Raw genomic sequence first — 14,546 nt, forward strand, 5'->3', positions numbered from 1 at the left:
GCGACGAAATTGGATCCATACGTAGGTAAATGCATTCCTAGGATCCGAGACGCCTCATCAAGTAAGTTCTTGAATGAAATGGGAATATTGTTGTACGCCATAACCTGTAACGGAATCTCCAAAGAAAGCAAGAGAATTAGTTAGTCGAAGTTAACTTATTACAAAGTAAATAGAAAAATTCCAATGGAAAGCACAATACAAAAGCATAACACACGTACTTTGTTTGCCTACTTGGAGATTGAGAGAATGAAGAAGCAAGAAGAGTAAATGTGTAGGAAATGGAATAAAATAGATGGTATTTATAGGAGTAAAACCAAAGCAAAAGAGAAAAAAGATGAACAGCCATATGCATTGATCGGCTATTAATGTTGGGTGGGGAATTATGATGAGTGAGGAGTTATGTAGAGGGAGTAATAGCAATTGCTTAAGAGGGTATCCGTTTTTAAAATGGTTTGTCTGAATTGAAGTAAATATCGTAGGAGACGAAGCATTTGAAAGGAATTGAAAGGAAGGTGTTGGATATGTTGGTCCCTAATGTTAAGGCCTAATTAAAGGCCCAAAATTGGAACCATGTTTGAAGGTGTGGGGATTTAATAATATTTGTTTTTAAGCCAAATGGTTTATTTAGAATCATATGTTTTGGACCAATAAAAACATAATTGGCGTTGCCCAAAACGATGGCATTAGTAAATCATATTTAATAAGTAAATTTGATTGTTTGGGTAAAATATTAAGCACAGTTGCAAAGTTGATTACAGTCGAACAAGACAAAATTACGTTATTTAATTAACAGGAGTACGAATGGTGGTAACTTGATCGGAGTGAAGTTCTAACTTTTGATCATCATTTGTTGTTTAGACATTTAAAAGGAAAACGATCCTCAAACTTTGGACACATTGGTTTGGTGTAAATGGTGTATGGTTCCTTTTAACTATCGAGTTGATAACTTGAAAAGGGCAATGCATGGCTGGACTCAAAGGATGTCTTTGCATCATTTGTCCATTTACGACGCTCTGTTAACTAAAGTCATTTAAGATTTTGTAAGAAATTCATGTATAGGCATTGTACGTCTCAAGCAACCATCAAATTAAGTAATTTAACGACACTGACTCTTGTATATCGATGCAAAACATGTATCATTAGTCTCAACTGAAGACCATCTCGCCCACGTCTAATACAATCATGTTAGCTACATAAGTAACATTTTGCAACCATTGGCAACACAATTACTATCAAATTCCTCGAGAGAGCACATGCTAAACAAATGGGTGCTAAAGACATAAGTGAAACTCTTATGTTAAGTTATTATTTGGTGTCAATATTGTTTGGCACTTTGCATAATGTTCCACAACCAATAAGAAAATCATGGCCTCGTAAACGACCTAACATGATTTTGGAGTTTCAACATTTTTTTTGTAGCGAAGGAGTGTTTGGGATTTTTTGTTATAATGATGTCATGGGACAAAAATAATTGTTCTAATACAGCGTACCCACAATGATCTTGATCAAAGCATTGGAATTGGAATGCAGTATAGAGACGCTCTTGTCCTTCCGTTTTGTTTATATGCATTGCATTGTGATGAACTCATCATAGCCTATGGTGCCATTGCCCTATGCGTCAGTATGTTTTGAAGATTGATTGACTGGGTTAAAAATTAAAGAGAAATGATAAAAGAATAATCTAAAAGCTTGAGAAAAAGGCTCAACTGTCGATATTTCTCACTATGTTATTGGACTGACAGTATCCATTAACTGTTGCGCCTCATATTGAGAAATCTTTGCTCCTTGCTTGTACAATACCTGTTCAAGTACTTACGGTGTCATGGTCCTACTGTACGTCAAAATCTCAAAGTTTTGGGACTCAGTACCACCAGAAATTGTCAATTTCAAAAGGTTTCCAGTTTAAATTCCTACAACCCTATTCCTAGCCAAGTGTTGGGCAATACAGTTGTAATTGTTAAGGAAAAATGGTTAACATAAATGCTTTGGAGAATATGACGTTGTGTTAGCCATGTGCCGTCCCTGATGTATGACCACCAATAATGCAGAACCTCAAAAGTGTATCCATAAAAAGAAGCAGAGGAAGGAGAGGAATGAAACACAACCAAGTTGAAACCTAACAAAATGCTTATTGCCTAGTCCTAAATAATACAGTTACAATATTAGACCAACATAAAAACAGCAAAAAGGTAATTCGACCATAGTATTTAATCCCAGGAAACAGTGCGTCCTGACCACAAATTAAGGTGGTACAAATTAAATGGCTAAAGGAAACATTAAGGTGATGGCAAAGGCGAAGCCCAACTAAATATCGTCATCATCCTCCTCGGCAATGTGGTTGGCAAATTTCTGTTCCTGTTGTTGTATCTCTCACCTCTTCTCAGCACTTTCCTTTTCTTTTGGTTGTTTGGGCGGGAACCTCAGGGCATGCACGGCCTCATGTGCATGTTGAGGCAGAAGGCAATCCTCGAGCTGAATGCAAACTGAGGCTCATTTGTAGAGTATACATTTCCAATTTCCTTTGATACCATCCACCCATTTGCATGATCTATTGTAGCATCAATTGTGCCGTCTTGAATCACCTTAGCCACCATTCTCTCACCACCGGCAACAGGATTCTCAAAATTCAACCTCAATTTTTCAGCAACATCTTTTAGTAAGCTACGCGGTCACACCCTTAGAAGGGGGCCTTACCAACATGGAGAAAGAAATAATGTTAGCAATTAATGTAACAGAACACTGTCCAAATTCCACACCATAATCTCACATATATATCAGAGTTTTCTAAGTTATGGGAGTATCATAAATGGAACGCTGGCCAAAACTCGTATTGATAAGACACAAACATTTACCCCGCAAATCATGGCAATGCAATAAGCTATGTTTCCACCGTAAGTGGGGTGCCTAGACCACAACCGACTCAACGGAGGCAGCCCTAGCACACCCACATCGAGCTCTGTCTAAGGATGGCAGCGCAATTTGAAAAAATATTTGGTTGCACAATTGATAATTTAAAAACAAATATATGTTGCCTTCCTATTACCTAAGGGCGGGTGTTAACATCAAGAGGTGTATCCAATATATCTGTCGCACCACACAATGCCACACTTATGGATTACAATTTCTTATTCAAAAAATGCTTTTAGTATAAATAATGCACTGGTAAGTATAAGACCATGTCAATGTATTAACTACTCTTACCCTATTCTACGACTCGACTGAATGAACAGAGACAAATCTTTCTAAATAATTGTCAAGTTTTCGAGAAATTATGTTACATTCGGGCGCAAGACAAACATACCACATGAAAGTTTATCATGCATGCAAATCAAGCAACACATTAGTAAAACTGTGAGAGATGCTGTCAGAAATATAATTCTTGAAAACGCAATGAGGTTGAAAAGCAAACAGACCTGCAGAAATCCCTCGCTTTCTGTCCTCCGAATTCCATATATCTCCAAGACAAGCTCCACTTATAAGGTGATGTAAATATCGATGGTCATGCCTCTAGTTGAAAAACTATAAAATGATGATCTGAAGAGGGATGATACCAATCTTGTCGAAATGAAACTATAACTATCATACAACATGATTTACCTTCGTCAATGCCAATTCGATATTATGCAAAGAAACTTGTAGATCTTTCGTTGGGAGCCACGCCAAAATGCACAACCCCATTTTCGGGATCTTCTCAACGCCATCCCGAGAGTTAAGAGATTCACAAGTCCGTAATGTTTTTCACATGTATGATGAGATCAGTTTTCTTGTCACAGGGTCTACAATAATACTCCGCATCCAATCCATTGCTTCCTCCAGCCGTCCCAGCCATGTAAGAGCGAAGCGCACAATCCATGTGAGCAACATGTGCACAGATATAACTCTCGTTAACCTTTGCTTAATATCACTCTGTCTGGCCTTGCCCAATCGCTTTGCACTCAGTAGGAGTTCAAAAGGTAGTAGAAGGAATCAACCCTTTCGACCTATTCCTTAAGTAGGAAAAAAATAATTCATAATAGTGGCTTTAGTATAAAGGGAGGTCTTAAAGTGTTTTTTTCTTTCTAAAATGCCTTTGAATAAAACCAATACGCAAGCACGGCACACCAGGCAACTAAAATGAAGTAACTTATTATTCAAATTCTGTTGTCTTACCTCTTATAACATTGGCAACATACTTCGCTTTGAAGGCATGAACCAGTGTCTCAGAAACTGCTCTATCAAGCGTAAATCCGTTCTGCATCATCTGGTCCCAGAATCTACAAGCCATTGAGAACAAAGATATTACATACAACGTCTGGGTGAAGTAGTAGGTTAATTAAATCAGCCGGCAGAGTGGCAAAACAGAACGAAAGTCAAACACCTTTGAGTTTAGCTCACCAACAGCAGCCAGAGAGAGCCCCAGGTTTGATTTCGAGTGGCTTATCCTGACCTTGAAGAATGACCAGGATCTAAACGAACACATGCAAATTTCAGAGGGGAAAACTAACGTCAGAACCAAATTAAAAAAATGATGATCACATGCCGAGGCGAAAAGCTAAATTAAATGTACCTTCATTAGGAAAATGCTTGAAAGATTCCATTTGTGCCACACATAACCTCATCTTCACTGGAATGGTATGATTGGCCCAATCATCAGAATTAGTGTATATGTGTTTGGCTTTGACAAAAGGGAAAAACCAAGGGGGAAATTGCCACACATGCAACATGACTTGTAAAAAAGGGGGGAAAAGTGAAAAGAAGGTAACCATACAATTAACATTTAACCATTATGAAAATTAAATATAAGTAAGAGTAGGAAGGGACAAACCATGAAACGAAATAGACAATGTCGAACGAAAAAGTTAAAAACATAGGTGCCAGTGAAAAAACACAAAGAATAACACTGGTCAAACAATAGTCTAGGGTTTCTTGTTAAGAACAAACATTAAAAGAAGTAGATTTGATAAGACAGTGTATTCACATTGCATTCATGGATGTCTCCTGCAAGGAAGAAAGGATAAAAACGTTGTCACATAGCACCCTTGATTTAATCAGTACGTATACTATTTATGCACATACAAAATAGATTAATATTTTAATTATAACATTCAAGAGTGTTGAGATTTACCTTGGACTATGTTTTTCTAATTCATTTCAATGGTTGTATACCGGGTTCGATTGCGCTGGTTGAATCCCCTTCTCCAACAATATCATCAGCCGACTCAAGACATGCACTTTGGCATTCCTACGTTTGTTTAAAATGTTATACGTGGTTGTAGTAAAATAGCGCTGCTTGTATTCCGAACAATAAAACACGCATAAGACTACCTTATCAACCAATTGACCGCTGATGTTTGGTTCCTCAGGGTAAACTTTCTCAATGGTGAACGATTCAAAACCATCCTTTGAACTGAACTCGGTGATCTGAACTTGAAACGTGTAAGATCTGCCTTCAAGTTTCCCAAGTTCATTTTGAAGCACTTTGGGGCCTGCGTCCTTTTTTTTGGATATCAAGAAAGGATAATATAAGCAAATGATGTTAATTATTGTAAGAAACGTAAGTTTTGAATATTTGAATTAGCTTGCCTTGTGGATTATATCTAATTCTTCTACTGGCTTCTTAACCAAGTTTTTAGCATGCTTGTTGAAAGCGACAAAAGTGGTAATATCCGAGAAATCATTAACAACAAAGCGAAGCTTATACTTGTTTGCATATTAGAATGTGTATAGGCAAGAAGTAGGTACATAGACATTTCCAATTTTTTTGATTCAATTTAAAAAAATGAAAAAGAACAACAAAAATGATTTATTTTACTAACCTTTTTTCGGTATCAACCTTACATTTTGGACAACACGTATTGGGTTCAGTTTGAGCAATTGTTTTAAAACAACGTTTGCAACAATTGTAGAACCAATTAGTACTATAGACCTTGTCTATGATGGCACTGCAGGTATAACTTGATCCCTACATAAGAAAGATTCAAGTATATTTTAAGTAAAAGGTATATATATTAACGTAGGAGAGAAAAAATCACCATGCACCTTATATAACTGATCTTTTCCCATTTCCTTCAATTGATTAATGGTTACTCTCTTGTCTCTAAGCATGGCTTCTTCAAAAAGATTTTCAGCAGGGCCCTCCGGCTCGACTAATATGTTTGCAGCTTTAATGCTAGTAGGCAACAATAAAAAGCAAATGTAGGGGTGACTATGTGTATAGAACAAATTAGTCAATGAATGGTTGCACACCAAAAGCACATACCAACTAAAGGGGAGGAAATCAAAGTACTACTTGATAGTATAAATGAATGTAGTTTACGTTAATTTGTAACACCTACATGGTTGCATAATTTTACATTTTAATGCACAATTTAACACTTATGTGGTTGCACACTTTTGGCCGATATTTTAACCTTTTTTTTTATAGTTGTGATCGGGAAGAATGAATGCAAATATGATTTATAAACAACTAAAACTGACCTGCGCTTGAACTCAGAGACATCATCGATATCTAGGTTGACATAGATCTTTGTTCCACTAACAGATGAAAGTGTTATTTTGTCTACAAAAAAAAAACTATATTTAAAGTCCATCCTTTGAGAATAAAATTTCAGATGAGGCATAAAATTCAGATTAATTAAATTTCAATGGCAATTTAAATTGTAAACACTTTAAATGTATTAGTACCTTGGTAATCCCTTGTGGCCAGCGAAGTTGCTATAATGATCACGTTATGTTGTGTTATGATGTCCTCCGGAATTGATTTGACCAGGTCACCCCATAAAGTAATGGTGACTTCAGCACGTCTGAAGGTTGTATAAATTTGGATTAGGCTACAACAACATGTTAGTTTGTTTAATTCGATATCAAAAAGGTCACACGCACTTCATATCCATGAGTACTATCTCCTACAGAACTGATCCAGATTTCTGTTTTGTGCTTCCGACTTTCTTAAGCACGCCAATCACATCTAAATGTATAAACAAATAGAAGGTTAGATCTTTTAATCATTATAAAAGACGGCACTGGGAAGTAAAACAGAGAGGGAATAGTTAAGCACAAGGTTGTGAGTTATAACCTGATAGAAGAGTTCTCTGTTTCGCTTTATCTGGAATGGTGTTATACTCAATGAAATTGAACTTGTACCTTTCGATTTCAATACCTTCTTCATCTACGGACTGTATCAATGTTTGTGGTTTGAATTGGATTACAAAGGGATGCACCACGGGGCGATAGGCCTTTGCTAACACCACATCAAAGCTTTCTATGATGTAGATCTTACCCTCTTTCAACACATCTCCTTTGGCCAATTTGTCAAATTCTTTAAAATACTTTGATTCCAATTTAGCATGCATGTGGGTTCCCTAGTAATAAGGAAAAAAATGAGTGATAAATTATGAATGGTTGCATAACAGACAATGTTGATTACCTTAGCATCCAATAGTAGTAAGTCTCTACTTAGGACCTCATTGTTGTTGTTCCAGTGGATCGACTCCCACATCCTTGTCACACGAACCATTATTTTCAATTTGCTTGTGCCTGAACGAAGCTTAGAAAGGGGTTGGAATTCTTCTGTTGCCATTTGAGGTTTTCCTATAAAACAACAATACCGAATGTATGTAAGAGATTAAGACGAAATGTTAAGTGAACAACTTCAAAGAAGAGCAATGAAATATTATAAGCAAATATCATAGCATTGTCTAATAGGGACTTTACAGAAATTTCTGCCTGACAGGGAAAACAATAATATGGAATTCCAACTAACTAATCACCTAGGCTCGGCAAATATTTGATTTCAATTGATCAATATACTCACAACCTCTCCAGCACAACATATATAAAAAAAAGTAAAGAAAGGCTTGGTGAAGAAGGATCCTGAACAAATGAAGAGAGGGCTAAATGCTTTTATGTGGTTGCAGATGGTTGTGATATTCAACGTATACATTAATGGGGGATCGGAAGTTGTAAAGTGGTGTAGTGGACGTTTAAGTCAGAGCAATGGCCAAAGGGAAAACCCAATCGTTGAATTGAGGTTTTTGCTTGCTGTTACGATATATATATATATATTGAATGCCTAAAGTGTAGTAGCCTAAAGGGATAAAACATCATTGCATTTATTGGGTGAAAGTTTATAAACGGCTATTTATAGGCAGTTGGTCAATTACTCAATTGTTTCTTTAAATCATCTTTTATCTATTTTGAGATTGTAAGTAGCTTAGTTGACTAATTGGAAGATGCCTTTGAATAATTCTTTTAATATGTGCTTCTCATGGACAGAGAGATACAAATGGATCGATTTGAAAAAAAAATGAACCCGAAATTGCTTTTATACACCATGGAGCATCAGGTCCCCTTGCAAGAGGGTAGATTTATTCTTACTTATTTAATTGCCCAGCTTTGTGTTAAGTAAACGTACTTCAAGCTGTGGAGAATCTAGTCAAGTATAATTCCAATAGTTATTGATTTCGAATGGTAGTTCTCTGTAATACTGGTTTTGACGGTATGCAAATGTTGAAATGTGAATGTGATCATTTGTTAGGTGATGGACGGAGTGTTTCCTCCAGGTGTAGCTATTAGGTAGTATCATAATACACAATCGACCCAAAAAAACAGTGTACTGGCACATCTATGATATGGGCATCGAGTATAGGATCTTATGAAAGCTTGCAGTTGTCAAGGCCCCAAACTCGTAAATGATTAACTTTATCCTCTAGATAGGAATGCATGATCTTACAAGGATCTAGGCCAACCTTACGATGGCAAGATTCTAGATTTGTATACATTAATTTCATTAAGAAGGTACTATTATTAGCGTACTTCCAACCTCAGCTAGCTCTATTTCTGAAGAAAGTTCACTTGTTTGTCATCTAATGAAATATAGAGGTTCTTCACTACCTGACATTGTTGGATTCCTCTCAGAAAAATAATCAATAGTCTCCATCGCCCTAAAAGTAAAAAAGGAAAAAAAGAAAAAAAAAAAAGAAGGAATTCGTATGAGGTTCTGTGTTCAATGTTCAAACCTTACACTAAAAAGATTTAGTGTAGCCTTGGTGTAGAGCTGTTGACTTGCGGAGCTTATCTTGCTCTTTATGTTAGAGGCCATGCTATATAATATATTACTATAACACGTTTGATAGTTCCGTCTAATCTCAACTTCGTGACTACTTATTGAAATAAAATTTGTCACAAAATGTTATTGAATTCTGCTTTCTTGATAGCCCTAAATGGCGAACTCAGAGACGAAGTACAACGTCTAAAGTTGGTGACGGGGCAAAATATTGCTGGTGCTGGGTCCATGATGAATTTTGGTTATGAGGGACCTAACCAGCAATTCTATCCCAACAATTAGGCAATGTACACCGTCTTAGCCGCACACCAATTTCAACAGCTCCTGATTAACTCTCAACATCCGCGTCGGCTCAATGAAGAACAACAAGAAACAGAATCGCAAATGGCGGGGAGCTCTCGATTAACTCTCAACAATCCGCGTCGGCTCCGCGTCGGCAACAAAGAAGAACTGAACCGCCAAATCTGCAAAGCAAAAGTGGGGACTTCAAACTCAAAGGTTCTCTTCCTGCTCTGAGTCAAAGAGAGTAAATATGACACGAATTCTTCAGCCAGGGATTGAAGAGATCAATGGATAAGCTAAACAGGGTCTTAAGTGTTGCAAGATGTCAGGTGTACTGTGTTAGATAGATATTCTCCTTTCCCCGCATCTTCGTAAAGAAAGTATATTTATATTAGTGAGCGTGCTCGTGGGGACTTTCATGTAAAACACTCATCGTAGGATTAATTCTTTCATTCTATCCCACGTATTTAAAACTTCCGATGACTTTCGTCTTTGCAAGGATATATCATAAATTCATAATCCCGGTGAATTTGCAAGTGACGAAACATAAGAAAACGGATAATTTCTGTATTCTACGGTTTCCTTTCGTAGTCTTACTATTATAGTTATTCAAGAAAGGAAGTAAAATGCCATAAAGACCTTCCTTTTAGCGATTAAACAAGAGACTTCTAGGAAACTACGTCCATGGTAATTGGAGGATCTATTATGAGGGACAGATTTTCGACGAAGGACCTAAATTTACTCTGGTTTGAGTAACGAACACTTTCTCTAAATAGTATGACTACGACTTCGTCTCTTTGAAGCCCGGATAACGGGTTCTTCTTTCCATGCCAAGTATAACCCAAAGATTTACCCCTGAAATGGCTGTAGCGACCATCCTGATCTATACCTCTTCAAGAGTGCTTTTACATCGTCAACAACATCATCACTATACAGGAATGGTGTAAAGGACATATTTAGCTTCTCGGACCATTGGGCTCCTCTGTCCCTTTTGTCTGACTCCTAACCACCACTATCCCCGTCACAAGCTAATACACTAAGTACGCTCCTCGAACACTCCCTCTCCAACATCAACCTTTATCTATAACTATGGGCAGCATGAGCTAGGACGCGCCCTTTTCTAGTTTGTTTGGATCAGATATGAACAAACCACTACATTGGTCAGCAATGACTATTACCATTCAAACATGTAATTTCTAACGTGACGTGATTGAGTTATAGACATAATTTAAATTATAAGCACATAATTCCAATAGACATCCAAGTTTCTTACTTATAGTTTGACCTTGTTTAGTCATGCAGACTGCAACATTCAACTCCGATCCTTTGATATTTTTTGTTGAACGGGAGAACATCTGTGTTGGCTTTTGCTGCAAATTCACATGCAGTCAAAATGTAGTTAGAATCATATGGCAGAATAAGCAAGATACAAATAATTAACAAATTCGGAGAAGAACAATACATACCCAATGGCTATTGTACATTGCAATAATGGAGGACATCATTGTAGACAACATTCCTAGTGTAAGTTTCAGAGCGACCCCGTATTGTTCCTTTCTTGACTAAAACTTTGGTAGAAGATTGCGATATTCCTCTTGATAAAGCAACATAGAGCTGGCCATGGGAGAAAACATGATCCGGCAAATACACTCCAACATTTGGAATGGTTTGACCTTGCGATTTGTTAATTGTGAGAGCAAAGCTCAACTTGATAGGAAATTGTTTCCTAATGAAGCGTGAAAGGTAACCTTGCATCCGCAGAAGGGTGAAGTGGGATCGCGGGGAAGGAAAACTCTAGCACCAATGGAATTCCCAAGTAACAATCTCAGATCAATGACATGTCGTCGAATCCTCTACATATCAACCTTGTTCCATTCACGAGGAGGCCATTTTAGGATCTAAATTTCTGGTTAGTATAACGGGGCTCCCAATTTAAGTTTCAATTTGTGAGGAGGTAGACCACTGGGACATAGAGAATTTAAGTACTCATTCGGGTACAAACCACGTGAATCATTTTCAACCGAATCGAAAGAGTAGTAGGTGACTTCTTCACCTGGAAACTGATCAATTATTTCATCATTCAATAAGTCGACAGTTTCATTTCTAGGAGTTATTATTGCCCTATCAATCATGTAGTCAAGGTCACCAGCATTTTCATGTAAGCTTGGGAAGATCTCATTTATAAGATTCCCAGGTGAGGTCTCATTGTCCCACGGTACAACAATATCTTGAGGAAGCGCAATCATGTCCTCGTCAATAAATGGTTCAATGCCATCGCCTATGCGCATCAGTAACTTTGCAAAAGTCGGATCGTTTCTCGCCCGCATGTTTTCCTTTAAATGTATAACATGTACAGCCTCCCAAAGTGGGGAGTTTGTAATACATGCATCAATAGTCTGTGCCCTCGTACCACGGGAAATCACAGGAAGCACTTGGCGGAAATCTCCACCCATAACGAAAACTTTTCCCCCAAAAGGCTGATCATTGCTTGTGATGTCTCTTAAAGTTCTGTCCAGTGCCTCAAAAGCATGACGATGTGTCATCGTAGCCTCGTCCCATATCAGTATGCTCGCTTGTCGTAACAAAGATGCCAAGCCGTTTCCCCTGTCAGCCTTGCTTATTTTGCATGTGGACACGGATGTAATTGGGATCGATACCTTGAATCTTGAATGGGCTGTACGGCCTCCAGGCATCATTATAGCAGCAATTCCCGATGTTGCTGTTGCAATCGCAATTTTTCCTTCACAACGGAGTTTTGCTAGAATGGCTTTATATAAGTATGTTTTACCTGTACCTCCTGGGCCGTCTACAAAATATACACCACCTTCTTTTCGCTGAATTGATCCCATAATCTGATCAAAAGCATTTCTTTGATCATCATTAAGGTTGCCTATAGCTGAGAGGTCTTCTGAAGTAACGGGAATATTCAGTTCTTCTCTAATTAAATTGGAAGTTTCATGAAGGTGAACGTGTTCATCAGTGATTGCAGGCAAATCGTAGGCTGAAATTTGTTTACCATGTTGGTCTAATAACACTCTAAGTTCGGACAAGAAACAATCCCTTACATAGATCGTGTTTGTATTGGAAAAGGCATAGTCTTCTGACATATACCCATGAAATTCATCCCACAAAGCACGCACACCGGCGGGATTACAATAGACCAGGATAGTAACAAACAATTTCTGCAAAGAAGATGGCATTTGTATCATCGATGCCTCAAGCAAACAGCTGCGAACATCATTATCCCTTTCAAGCAAGCCCAATGCCTCAGCAGCTTCTTTAAATGTGTGGTGTACAGTAGATCCAACAGTTCGCAGGTGCTCAAATGACGTGGGCCCTCTAATATGATTAAGTAGCACCCTCAAGTAGTATCTCTCACCCTCTAGAGGTGAAACGGCAAAAAGTCTTCCAATGACACGATTTTGTCCAATTCTGTCTTGCCAATGCTTACCCGACTTATTCCACACATAACGTCCAAGGATTTCACGATAGAGATAATCTCGAGCAGCTTTGCCAGTGTTATTAAGAGTAAAAAATTCTGTTAACATTGTGCGGGAGTTCCTATCATCAGTCAAAACATCCTCAATGAGGCGATTGCCCCGGTAGGTCACCTCATGCATATTCTTAAGGTGGACTTGTAAAGAGTACACGGATGGGTATATTTGGCTAAGTGGGAATTCAAAAATCCTCCAAAGGGCTTCTTGTGGGCAAATCCAACGTCCATCAACATACTGCTTTATTTCATCTTGTTCTTTGTTGTTGTCCGAGCTAACTTCCAATGCCACTCGATCTTAACCCTTGTAGATATACTTGTATAAATATTTGACACTTTTAATGCTCGAGCATATCTCGACATTGATATGGCAGTTGTATTTCTTTAGTAACCACGGGTTATAAGGAACAACCCAACGATTATCGACACGATAACTCCGACGATGATTTTGTACAACTGCAAATGCACCGTTGTTTCGCCTCATATATACTGCGTAGGAATCGCTTCCTTGATTAGTAACTGGAGCGAATTGGTTTGGGAAATTTTTGGAACATTTTTTATCCTTCATGCAAACGCATTGTGGGTTCAAACTACCGCACGGACCATGAATCATATGTTTAACAACAATTTCATATAGTTCTGGTTCAAGTGCTGGGTCAGGAATTTCCGCTCAGACAATTTTGTCATAATATTCTACAGTAGTTATCTTGTCATCTTCGTCAAGGATCAGTAGGATGTGTGCGTGCGGTAATCCTCGCTTTTGAAATTCAATAACATGGACATGCGCAACAACTTTCCCAAGCACCCCTTTAGTAAATAGATCATTTTTTAACTCTTCAAGCTTGGCACGAAAGATCCTAACAATCAAATCCGGTCTATCATTGGGAATTTGCCCTTCCAACAACTCAGCGGTTATCTCCTCCCAAGATGGATTGCAAGTCATTGTGATAAACAAATCTGGCCTTCCATACTTTTGAACTAATGCCATGGCATCGTGATACCGACGATGCATGTCTCGGGGGCACCCCGTAAAAGACGGAGGCAAGATTGTTTTGCGCCCCACATTACCTTAATTTGGAATAAGAATGGACTTTAGGATCTGCAATTAATTAAACGTGCTTAAGAACTAAAAGTATCTGCATACCTAAATGCAATTCTCCCGAGTTTAAAGAATCTTGCAACCCTTGATAAAGCTCAACCCTTATTTCTTGTTGATGATCACGCACCCACCTCAATCTTAGAGTGGATATTTTAACGTAGTTGTCAACTATATATTGTTGTAAAAGACGACCACTACGGAGAAGAAGAAGTGGATCATCCGGTCGAATCTAATTATGAGATGACATGTTAGTTCTGCTTCCACCGGGGAAAAACCAATTCAAAACACAAAACATATGAAAGTAGAAGTTGGCACTCACCTGCAGCAAGTAACAATAAAATGCTTGGCAACTAAGCCGTGCTCCATTAGAAGCGAACATATGCAAATTCCATCACGGGGTGCCACGAGGGAGTAGCGAGGGGTATTGAAGCCGGATCGTAATAGCCCGGTATATCGGGGGACATTCTCAAACTCTCCGGATATCTTTTGAGCTCGATGTCTCTCTTTCATTAAGGTTACTTGGATCTTCACCACCCACCAAAATGGTCTGCTACTTGAGCGGGCGTAGGCAAAACTATATTGGTGAGCACCTATTGGGTTATCCTTAATTAGCGGTAAGATTGGGCAAT

The 14,546-nt window shown here is 38.2% G+C and overlaps 2 protein-coding genes and 1 long non-coding RNA gene across 3 annotated transcripts; all 3 read right to left on the reverse strand.

Moving 5' to 3' along the window:
• Positions 1-4,362: 4,362 nt before the first annotated feature.
• Positions 4,363-5,686, reverse strand: LOC147476492 (uncharacterized). Its single transcript, XR_015207197.1, has 5 exons — positions 5,563-5,686; positions 5,305-5,472; positions 5,105-5,221; positions 4,547-4,977; positions 4,363-4,445 (listed from the first exon to the last, which is right to left on the reverse strand). It is a non-coding gene; the product is annotated as an uncharacterized LOC147476492 (long non-coding RNA).
• Positions 5,687-5,821: 135 nt separating this feature from the next.
• Positions 5,822-11,048, reverse strand: LOC147476493 (uncharacterized). The gene is made up of 8 exons (XM_086583956.1): positions 10,792-11,048; positions 10,599-10,695; positions 7,406-7,569; positions 7,055-7,340; positions 6,664-6,946; positions 6,457-6,538; positions 6,019-6,148; positions 5,822-5,941 (listed from the first exon to the last, which is right to left on the reverse strand). The coding sequence occupies exons 1-5, from the start codon at positions 10,840-10,842 to the stop codon at positions 6,885-6,887; spliced, it is 660 nt and encodes a 219-aa protein (XP_086440082.1). The 5' UTR covers positions 10,843-11,048; the 3' UTR covers positions 5,822-5,941; positions 6,019-6,148; positions 6,457-6,538; positions 6,664-6,884.
• Positions 11,049-11,235: 187 nt separating this feature from the next.
• Positions 11,236-12,945, reverse strand: LOC147476494 (uncharacterized). The gene has a single exon (XM_086585746.1). It carries the CDS (start codon positions 12,943-12,945, stop codon positions 11,236-11,238), a length of 1,710 nt encoding a protein of 569 aa, XP_086441872.1.
• Between the last annotated feature and the right edge of the window lie 1,601 nt (positions 12,946-14,546).

Source organism: Coptis chinensis, chromosome 9, assembly GCF_015680905.1.
Source record: "Coptis chinensis isolate HL-2020 chromosome 9, ASM1568090v1, whole genome shotgun sequence".
NCBI classification, from domain to species: Eukaryota; Viridiplantae; Streptophyta; class Magnoliopsida; order Ranunculales; family Ranunculaceae; genus Coptis; species Coptis chinensis.